The following is a 12,218-nucleotide window of genomic DNA, read 5'->3' as shown; positions in this document are numbered from 1 at the left end:
GAGCTATTTACTTTGTTTTTGTGTTTTGTAGGATTTGTCAAGTAAAGAAAAGAAAAATAGCACAAGTGGAATTTTAAGTAACAAATTCGTCAAAACTGCCTGTGCACGTTAGCTGACTTTGGAAGCAAGTTGTGGACAGCTCAGAATGAATTAGAGAATGAGCCTTATATGCTTGGAAAGCTACGGATGTCTATTTCTGGAGCATTTCGCAGATTGTTAATATCATTTTTCTAGAAAATGTTATGGCCGTTTTAACACTAAAAGGTTCCCAAGAGGCTGAGCAGTTTGTAACTGACAAGAAAGCATTGAAAGCAATAAATCCCATAAAACTAACAGCCAAAACTGATGCAGCCAAGAACAAGCCAACTAACACCTATTCAAATATCAGAGGAAATGGAAAATTAAGTGAGAGTAATGGGCATAAAGGCTGCCCAAAGAGTTACAATTGTTTTAGCATTTCCTCACACTTATTGTCATCACTAAATGGCTGTTAGTGGGGTGAGTTATGGAGAAAAAATTGTGGCAGCAGAAAAGAAGAAAAGGGCTACAGGTTGCAGCAGCAAAGAGGGAAAAAAAGATAGTAAAAAAGGAAGGAAAGCAAGGAAAAAAGGCAAGGCTGCTGCGTTGGGGAAGGAAGGAAAGGAAGGAGGAAATCTTGGCATTCTCTTCTTTTGGTTTTATCTTCTCAAATTCATGTCTTTCTTTTGGTTTAATTTGAGAATTATGTGTAACTAATGTTTAGTAGTTAGGGGCTGTTTTGAAGCTCCAAATATGATTGCAAGTTTGTTATGACATTTCGTTTGAATTACTTTTATGAATGGATGAAAATTGGTTCACTACTTGGTCTCATTGATGAATTTTTTATGTCTTTTCTACGGATGCATACTTAGTAAGCATATCTAGGATTCTAATGCTATGAATATGTGTGTACCTGCCCTTGTCAAATGAGGACCTACATATGTTCTAGAGTAGTACTTGTTAATTGTGATTAACATGTGAACCAGTTTCTAGGATTAGTAAGACAACGCTAGTACTTACGTTGCCTTGTGATGACTCAAACTCTTTTCATTCTTAATGATTTCTACTTGTTAAATCTATGAACACACCATTCGAGATTGCATGTTAGGGACTAAGTTAAGTTGAAAACGCCATTCTCTTAACATGCTACATAAGAAAGAGTAATAGGTTGAGTTCTAACATTGAGCCAACTTGAGCATCTTCATCCAAAAATGAAAGGAATTTGAATGAAACATAACATGTTTGCATGATTATTTGGTGGTGGATAGCAATTCTCCTAACTCGTTTTTTCTTTATTTGTGAACTACTTAAAAATCTGTTTTTGTCCTGTTTTTGTTCGATTTAATTTAAATAGTAAATCAACTCCAAAAATCCCAAACATTTGTGTGAGTGTAGCTCTGTATGTCTAGTATCTACATATAAAATTTCATAGACTTTAGATAAGTGTAAGTTGGTCTAATAATTATTTTTCGGTGGCTGGTCAGTAGGGACAACAGCCCAATTTTTGTGACATTTTAAGTAGTTAGATAAAACAATCTTCTGCGGAAAATACCCTTATTTTCATATGCTACAATTGACAAATCTTATTGTTAATAAGAAAAATTAATAGGACATTTGTGTGCTACTTTGTGGTGTGCTTTTAATCCTATCATTGTCATGTATGAATTTGATCTCTATTAGAGAGATGATTCAAATAATGGTGCAAATATGTGGTTAAAGTATCATTTTTGCACCACATAACATTGTTAGATGGGAGACGTCATTAATATAGTATATCAAAATTCCAATAGTATGACGGTTTCACGCTCAAAGAAATACAGTGAAATATCTTATTGATCTTAGGACAATTTTTTTTTTTTTTTTCAATGATAAATTTTGTTAGGTTAGATTAGCCACTGACGAAGTTCGAATTCACATAGTCATGCAAGAGCTCAACTTTGTTCCACTACTGTGGTAAAGGACCACTTGCAAGATTAAATTATTTTTATTATTATAAAGACGTTATCCTTAATAGAGATGTAATTACGAGAATTATTTTTTGACTTAGTCACTTTTAATGGAAAATCTATGGATAAAAAATATTACATCAATAGTGGAGCATATTAGGTTTTTTTTTTTTTAAATTAATATTATCAAGGCGAGGTGAAGAAGAAAAATTTGTGCGGAACTTAACTTGCCTCTAGACTATGTTGATTGGCAGTGCCAGGCATATCATAGCTTGCCATGTGTTAGCTTTAAATATAATTTTTTATATTTAAAGCTTTATAAGTAAAACCAAAAACAAAAATAAATAAAATCTAAAAAGGTAAATTTTGAACAGTGAAACTAAAAAAAAAAAAAAAACTATTTCTTAAATAATCGAAATCAAACTATTGAAGCCCCAGTTCAATTTGTTGACCATATTCCAATTTTCAAATGCAATGTTAATTATGAAAATTGTGAATAGAAGTCTTGGAGGATCTTTTCATCTAAACATTGGAGTATATTAGAATTTCAGGAAGAAACTTAATTAAAAAAAAAAAAATGGATTGCCTCAAGGCTAAAACTCCCAAATCAAAACGTAACCTAAACCAAAATATTATAATTTGGATTGCCTAAATTGCAATGCATGAATGTCCAGCTCCATGAAAATATTTTTACGAATCTGCTGTCAATAAAGATCATCTTTTTATCAGCAAAACAATTGATTAGAAATCTAAAGGATCATGCCCCAACAGACAGAACAGTCAAAACACTCGGATAGAAGAAGCTCTAAACTAGCTAACATAATATCTTCTAAAACATTACTACATAAATCATTGTTATTCTTATCTAGAGTGTCTCACTATAGAGAGATTTTACTACATATTAATCTAACAAAGAATGATGCAAAGAGATTACATTTGATAGACTACATTTGTGCCACCTTTCTAATAAAAGGTACACACACCAATATAAGTAGGTCGAGTGATGTTAGAAAATGTCCATGTATTTTAGGAGGTCAAGGGCAAGCGCAGTGAAATTACCCTTACTGTTCTCTCTAAACAATAATTACATTTGTGCAAGTACACTCGTTTGAGAAGAGGAAGGGCAAGGGTGATTACTATTCACAAATATATTTTCATTTTGTATGCCTTGTATGTGTGTGCTTAGCAAGTTTGTTTTTCGAAAATAAAACTCCATGTTTAACTTCGATAATTTAATTTTAAATGCAAAGCAAAACATAGCATTACAAACAAGCATAATAATTAGAGATAAAAAGTGAAGGAAAAAGATGGTTGAACTATGGGAGTTTGCTTAAATGTGTTGTTAAACAAAATTCTGTGTTTTTATTTTGGAATTTTTTGGAATTCGTTGGATTGTTTACCTAGATTAATCATGGCTGTTGATTTCCAAGACATAGCACAACCTATAATTTTCAATTTTTTTAATGTTGGAAATCTAACAGTCCAAACAAGAAGACTGTTGGAAATTTAACAGCTAAAGGCGAGGCTTTTGCCTCATTGGGTTATACGTGGTGGATCCATGCTGACATCAGCTTCAATTGCCTGCAGGTGCAAGTTTATGCTTGAACAGGTAAGGCAGCCTAATGGGCTACTACCCTTGCTTCAATTGTTCGTACACGCAAGGTCAAGATTGAACAAACTAGGCTGCTACCCTTACTTTAATTGTCTCAATGATTTTGAAATGGTGGAGATCAGGGGCGAACCTACTTAGGGGCAAGGGAGGTCAGCTGATCCTCCAAACTCCGTTGAATCTCTATGGATGACTTGGGTGCTACCCTTTTGAAGGTTGGAGTTGCCTTCATATATGTCCTCCAACTGCCTGATAAAATGCTTTAGAGAAGAGCTTGGACTGCTGGGTTGCAAGGCATGCTTAGATTTGGGCATGGCACAGAGGATATTTTGCGAACAACAGTTGTGCTACTTGCTGCACCTTTCAACTCCTATTATTAGTATTTTATACTTCTTTGTAATTATAGTTGGTTGAAAGTTTTGGTTTACAGTCTAGTCCTAATATTGTTTGCCTTTGACTTGTTTGTTGGTTGTAATTACAATTGTGGGATGAAAATAAGAATGAAGTAAAAGACTATCCAAAAATAAAAAGTAAATGAAATGGTAATCTCAAAGAATGAACAAAGCATCTCATTCTTGAACAAACATATTAATAAGATGCAATGAAATCAATCAATTTGTTAGTGTGTTCAAGATTAGTGTGTTTCTTAATTAAGCATTCATATAGGAGCAGTCTTGGAACATGTAGTTACCTATGCAATTGAGGCCTTAACAGGTGTGCAATATGCCTTTGCAAATGACTTCAAGTCTTCTAAGACTTGATGAAATGGTAATTTGCATGCTATTTCTGTCTAAAAGATTTTGTGTGATGCATGCTCTCTTTTTACTAAACCCCTCCTCTCGGTCCCCCACCCCTCCCTCCTCCCAAATAATATTTTCTAGATCTACCACTAGTGAAGATGATTTTTTTTGAGTTGGAGGCAAGTAAACCACACATATGACTGAAATTTAGTGCACAAGTGGAGTACCATCCCGTGTTCCGGTCTTACTGAAAAATCTCTCTGTGGAGTTGCTTTTTCTATGGGTGTATTCGTGGTCATTTTGTCTGATTCGTGCCTTTTTCAGTCAACCCACATAGAGGCTTAAAGCAGGAGTTAAAAGTTAAAAGGTAGGATGACATTGCTACTTAGAGAAATGGGTGCAAATGATGTCACTTTGACTTGTGTGGGGTTATGTCACACCCCAAAACTCGAGGTGTGAGATTAAGAGAAATAAATAGAATAAAAATGTTATTTAAGAGTGTAAAACAAATGTTAGCTTAAGATTATGTCAATGAAGATTTAAACTCAACAAATACATTAAACCAAAATAGGTAACTTAAAGAAATAGAGTCAAAGACTTCTTGCTGTAATACAAACTGCAGAAACAACTTGTACTGTAAAATTCACCAAAAATAAGTCATCTAACTAAAAAGTATGAAAATTTCCAGATTCAAAGTAAACACCTGAAACAAAGTTGTGTTAAAATTTCAAGGATTTTCGATTCAGGAAGTATGGGAAAATCAAAATCTAAAACAGGCATGATGCTGTTTTTCTTAAAACAAAAAAAAAAAAAAAAAAAAAAAAAAAACAATTTTAGCAGCACCAAGCCACTTTGGAAATAAAGCTGATTATGTTCCAAGGGGTAAAAATCTGAAATTTTCAAAATGCAACCTAAGTAGTAGATAAACACCCACAATTTTAAACATAACCAAGTTCATAGTGGTTCTCCAAAGGCAATTCATTAAGCCTTACAAATTATATTGAGTCCACAAAAGACCTTCAAGGCTTCTTACAAGAAAAACATGTTCAAGTTATTTGATGAAAATGTACATGAGCATAAATTATACAAGCCGAAAGACAAGTAATTATATATACACGGTTTTCATTGCCCAGGTAAGTAGAGAAACTAACCCATTGTGGCCTACGCCTTCGTAGTCTACAATGCAACAAAAAATCATTTACAGACTAAGACTAACTATACAAATACTTTGACAGCTCACCCAAAAGATATATGTCTGGACTCCCTTTTACTAGTCCACATTAGAGTTGCAACTCGAAATTCAACTAGTCAACCCTACACTGCCTAAAAACACATTTATAGAAAAACGGGTGAGCATAAAATAAAGATCAAATGTGAATGAAGAAGATGGCTGAACTTTATCAATTTGTTTTAGTGTTTTTAATTTTAAGTGTGTTCTAGAACAAAATTTTGTATCTTTTAGGAATTTTTTGCATTTTTTTTTAAATTTTTTTGCCTTGAATTAATTATGGCCGTTAATTTTTCAAAATCAAATACATCTCATTATGCAACGTAGCACAACTTATAATTTTTCATTTTTTTTACGTGGAAAATCCAATGGCCTCACATTCGCGTCCTCGGCAGCTGGTGCATTAGGCTGAATGTTGTGTGAACATGCAGCGGATGTGTTTTCCCAAGAAGTTCAGTGCCTATCGATTCTATAGCCGATTTTGATACGATCATTTTGTCTTGTTCTCCTGAGGACCTTTTCCTAGTCAACTCACACTGTCACACAGACTAAGAGGAGTTAAAGTTAAAAGTTAGGATGATGTTCCAACATAGAGAAAATGGGTGGAAATAATGTCAGTGGGATTACATTTGTTTATTGCCGAAAATGAAATTTTAAGAATCCAATTAGATCTGGTTTGGTACTGAGATGATTCTAAAAAAAGCTGATATAAAAAAAAGTTGAGAGCTTTTTTTCTGTTTGGTAAACATTCAGCTTCAGTTTTTTTCACAATTTTGGGTGAAAAAAAGCAAAAAACAAGAAGCTGCAAAACCTATCTTTGAAAAACCGGTTTTTTTTCACATCTGTTTTACATAAAAGTTTATCAAACACTAAAATACTGCTTTTTTTTTTTCCCTTTTTCAAAAGCACTCTTATAAAAAAGTTTACCAAACACTCTGCTGCTTTATTTCACAGCACAGCAAAAGCAGCTTTTTTTCAAATCACAGCAATACCAAACTAGCCCTTAGTACGTTGGCATTCCCGTTCAAAAGGCTTTACGTACATATATGGGAAAAGGATCCTCGCCGGATCCTTTTTCTGGGGATTCAGAGGATTTTGTGATCGTGATCGTTCATCGTATATTGTACGGTCAGTTTTCATTAGGTACTATTTATATTTAATTTTAAATTTTAAATTTTAAATGATTTCTAACCGCACAATGTACGATAAACGGTCATGATCACAGGAATCTTTTGAATCCCCAGGAAAAGGATCCGACAAGGATCCAACAAGGATCATTTTCCACATATATGGTTCACCAAACAAAAGATAGGTTTTATAGAGATATGGACTGCATTATTTTCGTTAAATTAAGTGTTGATTGTATGTATCACTTGTTACATTAGATGATATAATAAATGTAATATAAAAGTGTAGTCTCCATAGCATTACTCAAAATGAAAACAAATTGGAAAATCATAGTATAGTTGGAATTTAGCATCTCGAAATCCAAGCAAAACATTGTATTACAAACAAGCATAATTAATTAAAGGTAAAAGGTGAATAAAGAATATGGTTGAACTTTGTGAGTTTGTTTGAGTGTTAATGTGTTACTAAACAAAATTTTGTATTTTTTTTTTAATTTTTTGACATTTTGTGGAATTTTCACCTTTGGATTAATCTTGGTCGTTGATTTCCAAAAAAATTTAAATTAGATGCACCAGATTGTGCGACGTGGCATAAACTATAATTTTCAAGCTTTTTATTGTTTAAAATCCTACGGTCTAATAAGAAGACCATTAGAAATCTAACGGCTGAAGGTGAGGGTTTTGCCTCAGTGGATTGCACGTTGCCATTAGAAATCCAACGGTCAGCAATTTATAATTTGTTTTATAGAGGGATAAAGATAAAAATGAAAGTATGAGAGGAAGCAAGGGAAAGGAAAGAGAATAGAAGAATAGAAAATTTTACTATGCTTTTCTATGGTAGATTCTAACACGATCATTTTATCTATTTCGCCAGAGAACCTTCTCGAGTGAATTCACATGGAGACTTAAAGCAGGAGTTATAGTTTAAAAGGAAGATGACGTTCCTACATAGAGAAATGGGTGCAAATGATGTCACTTTGACTTGTGTGGGGTTACAATCTGGAAGGGATAGGTCCTTTGAACGAAATATAAACTTAGGTTTACATTTAATTTATACAAAAGTGTCTTGCGTGCATTTTTAACTAATTTGTAGTATTTTCGCATGTGTTTTTCAAACTATGAAAGCCTACTCTCCAGAATATTATTTTAAGGTATTGTTTTATTCTGATAAATGAAATTTCAAGCATATTCACATTCAAAAGGTTTTAGCCATATATGTGGTTCACCAAACAAAAGAGAGGTTTCATAGAAATATGGATTGCATCATTCTCGTTCAAGTTCAATGTTTGAGAAAAAACATATATGTAAAAGCTCTCGTGCCTTAACAAGTGATGTGTACACGCCAGGTCAATATATGATTATCTTGTTGGATATTAGTTATATGCATCACTTGCCACATGAGATGATATACTAACTGTAATATAAACATGTAGCCTTTTTAATTAGCATTACTGAAAATAAAAACAAAATGGAGAATATATCATAGTATAGTTGGAATTTGGATATACATCACCTTCTCAAAAACCAAGCCAACTAACATGTATTAATGGTTGTCTAATTGAATCATCAAAGTTGATTGGGTGTTGTTATTAGCATCTCAGAAAAATTTATTGTCTTATTTAGAAAAAGAAAATACTTGCAAATAGTGAATTATCTTAATAGTTAGGTCTTCCTCCTTAACCAATTTCGTTCAAGGTTCAAACTTTTTCCTTTAATATGGATACTGTAAAATATTATTCGTAAAACAATCCTTATAAAAAGTGCACAATAAAATTTTTAAAATGTCAATAATTACACCCAATTAACAAGGTTTCATAAAACGGGATTCAAATATTAAGCTTGGGATATGAAGAATCGGTTACCTACTGGTGGGCATCCAAACGGCAGAAACTCCCAAGGCCAAGGGGTAATTTAGATTTGGAATTGTAGGCGCGTACAGATGCCGATGCATGATTGTGTTTGATTTTTTGTGCCATATTTCGTGTTATATTCTATTACTTGGACGCGACTTTGTCTGCCGTAGTCAAAGTCTCAAACTGGACGCGACTTTGGATTTCTTTAAACCCCATGCCAAAAGCATTCCTACATTTTTCTAATTTTCTCATCAACTATTCATTCATGCTTATACTGTTCATTCCTACATTTTTCTAATTTTCTCATCAACTATTCATTCATGCTTATACTGTTCCCATGTCTCCTCCACTTGGAAATATAAAACAAAATAAAGCATTTTTTCACTATCACTCTTCCCATCTCTCCTCTACTTGGGAACATAAAACAAAATAAAGTATTTTTTCACTATTTCATTAGTTTACTTACGGCATGTATATTTATTCAGTATTTTCACCATTTATCGGTTAAAAATGATACCATGTTTTTGGGATGCATTTAGCTTCATAATGGGTTAGTAATAATGTGGTTCAAATTCGCATTTGGCGAGAATCGAACCTAACATCTCTCACTTATAAATGAAGAGGAATACCACTTGACTGTAGTACTAAGTGGTAGTTGCATATCGTATTATTAGATAATGAATGTATTATATAACATATCCATAGGCAGTCCCCTCAAATTTTGGTTTTCCTATATCTAGTAGTAGTATGATTATTGCATAGAAAAATGTTGGGGAGCTAATTGCAGACATGTAAATATCTCATTTGTGGCAGGAATTTTTGTGCTTACACTAATATTTTAGAGAGAAAGGTAATGCTAAAATGATCACATTTTGTAGATCGAGTAATGCTAGCGAGACCATATATATAAACATAACATGGTTGTCAATGATTATTTTATTACTTAAGTGCTTGATTAATGAACTTATTTTTATTAGTAACATATCACATAATTTAAATATTCCCTCAACATTTTCCTTTGTAGACGATAATAAACCATCTATCGAACAGATATAGGGTCTTCAATACAAGTACGTCTCATCTCTAGTAGAGAAATAATTTAAATATGATTTACATAATGTGCTCTTCCAAAAATTAATCTGTTGCATATACATGTAGGTTAACAACTAATTAATATATTTTATTGTTGCAGGATAACAGATTTGAAACCTAGGTCAGCGTTGGCCAAACTTATTCAAAAACCACCAGCTTGTGGGGGTAAAGTCATAAGTTATCATGCTCTATAAAATACCAACTGCTTTTTTCATATTTCTCCACAACACTCAAACAATTAACTTTCCTCTCCCTCACGTCCTTCCTTCAGGATATACAAATCAAAGACCAGAATTCTCAGCTTCTTTCTCTCTCCCTCCACCAATGGCACCTACCGTGACTTCAGTGGATGCATCAGAACCCAAGGTAGCAAGCATCAAAACCTTAGCCGACTCAGATGCTCTCACTTCTGTACCTTCCGAGTACGCCTACATCATGGATCCCAACGATAAGGGAGATGCAAATGACCCTGAACACTCAATCCCCATCATTGATTTTGCTCTTCTCACCTCTGCCTCCCCAGATGAACGGGTACAAATGATCCAGAAGCTAGGAAAAGCTTGCCAAGAATGGGGCTTCTTTCAGGTATATTCACACTTGTTACTAATTATGTATGCTTGAATATGTATAAAATTAACTAATATTTTATTAGTTTGATAACCATCTCGTTTCAAAATTTTATTTTTAAAAAATAATATAAATTGAAAACCGAAATAGTTATAAGTTTTCAAATTTTAACTTAAAAAATGAAACATGAATTAATATTTTCATGTGCCTGATGCCTTTTAGGTCATCAACCACGGTGTACCAGAGAGCCTGATGAAAGAAATGATCGACGCGTGCCGAAGATTTTTTGAGCTGCCGGAAGAGGAGAAGAAGGAGTTCCATACAAAGAACTTGTTGGACCCAATCAAGTGCGGCACCAGCTTCAACGTCGCAATTGACAAAGTTCGTCTCTGGAGGGATTATCTCAAGGTCATCGCACACCCCAAATTCAACTCACTCTACAAACCTGCTGGGTACAGTGAAGTTTCATTGGAGTTCAGCAAAAGAACCCGTGCAGTGGCAACCGAAATATTGAATGGGATATCGGAGAGTTTGGGACTGGAGGCCGATTACATTACCAAGGTCATGAACTGGGATCGGGGCTGCCAAATTCTTGCAGCGAACTACTACCCGGCTTGTCCACAGCCCGACCTGGCAATCGGTATTCCTCCACATACAGATCATGGACTAGTGACGCTCCTGATTCAGAATGATATGTGTGGACTTGAAGTCAAGCACAATGATCAGTGGGTCTTGGTGAATGCCGCTCCGGGCGCCTTTATTGTTAACGTTGGTGATCAAATGCAAATTCTAACAAACGACAAGTACAAGAGCATATGGCATCGAGCAACTGTGAACAACACAGCTACTAGGATATCGATTGCCGTACCACATGGACCGGCACTCGACACGCCCGCTGTACCGATCCCGGAGTTGCTAGAAAAGGAAGGCGAAAAAGCGAAGTACATTGGAATGACGTATGAGAAATTCATGGAACTTCAGGCAAGCCCCGCTGCCTACATGATGCCTTGCTTGGATCACCTGCGGGTCAAGGACAATTGAAGAAAATACTTGCATGGCTGCCACTTGCCGGCGTTTCTCTGATTTCTTTGTGTAGAGTAATTTATGCTCCTGTAAGAGCTTTGATTCTCTATCACAGCAGCTTGCAGAGTTGTTGTCCAATGTTTCTTGCTGTACGGGTCTTTGTCTTGTGTAAATTAGTGCACCTTCTCATCACTCATCGGACTAGTTGAGAGAGGCTTAGAGAATGATAATGTTAGAGAGATTAAAATTTTAAATTAAATTTACAAACTAAATGATGTGTCACTTATAAGAAACAAGCACGTCACTCAACACTTAATCAATAATTCAATCATCTACAACCACATCATTTGGTTTACAAATTTGATTCAAAAAATTTGGTCTCCCTAACATTAGATCTGAGAAAAAAAAAAAGAGACTCGATGACAGAGAATGAGAGAAAGTAGGTAGGGGTGGGCACGATGTGGTTCGGTATGGTTTCGTCCTCAAAACGGAACCGGAACCGGGAAATATCAACGATTTGATTCAGTGCCGTTCCACTTAAATTTATTATTAAAATCATATGGTTCGATGCACACTGATTTCGGTTCGGTCCATGCCTGTTTACAGTGCTGAATACTAAGTCACTTGAATACCAAATCAAAATGGTATTCAAAGTTTACTTTTTTTTTTATTCTTTTGTTTTTTGCATGGTTGCATTCAAATACCACTTCTGAAATAGTTAAAAAAAGTTACAAACAAAACATATCATTTTCAAATACAAAATCAAAATGCAAATATTGCTGACACTAGGCAAACAAAAAAAGAAACACAATTCAAATGTCATATAACATTGATAATACAAATGTACATCCACACATACAAATCATCCACTATGCAGTAAAAATGTTAGTATGAATACAATATTTAAGCCCAAGAGGGACTTATCAAGGGATTAAAAAAAGTCCTAGGAAGAGGGAAAGAACAAAATAGGATATAACTGAACACCTTAAGATCACTCTATCAAAATAAAAAAAAA

The 12,218-nt window shown here is 34.3% G+C and overlaps 1 protein-coding gene across 1 annotated transcript; it reads left to right on the top strand.

The window, feature by feature from the left end:
• The first annotated feature begins 9,826 nt into the window (after positions 1-9,826).
• On the top strand, positions 9,827-11,485 carry LOC125475790 (2-oxoglutarate-dependent dioxygenase 19-like). Its single transcript, XM_048581159.1, has 2 exons — positions 9,827-10,198; positions 10,403-11,485. Exons 1-2 carry the CDS (start codon positions 9,938-9,940, stop codon positions 11,219-11,221), a joined length of 1,080 nt encoding a protein of 359 aa, XP_048437116.1. The 5' UTR covers positions 9,827-9,937; the 3' UTR covers positions 11,222-11,485.
• The last annotated feature ends 733 nt before the right edge of the window (positions 11,486-12,218 follow it).

The sequence above is a fragment of a genome, unplaced genomic scaffold, assembly GCF_019419815.1.
Source record: "Pyrus x bretschneideri cultivar Hongxiangsu unplaced genomic scaffold, Pyrus_bretschneideri_v1 Contig16, whole genome shotgun sequence".
NCBI classification, from domain to species: Eukaryota; Viridiplantae; Streptophyta; class Magnoliopsida; order Rosales; family Rosaceae; genus Pyrus; species Pyrus x bretschneideri.
The sequence above is the reverse complement of the archived record's forward strand: the minus strand, read 5'-3'. Positions and strand labels throughout refer to the sequence as shown.

Excerpts from the sequence above, each read along its gene's own strand:
- LOC125475790 (XM_048581159.1), top strand. The coding sequence starts at position 9,938 with ATGGCACCTACCGTGACTTCAGTGGATGCATCAGAACCCAAGGTAGCA. Across the intron at positions 10,199-10,402 it reads AAGAATGGGGCTTCTTTCAG|GTCATCAACCACGGTGTACC; the intron begins GTATATTCACAC and ends GATGCCTTTTAG.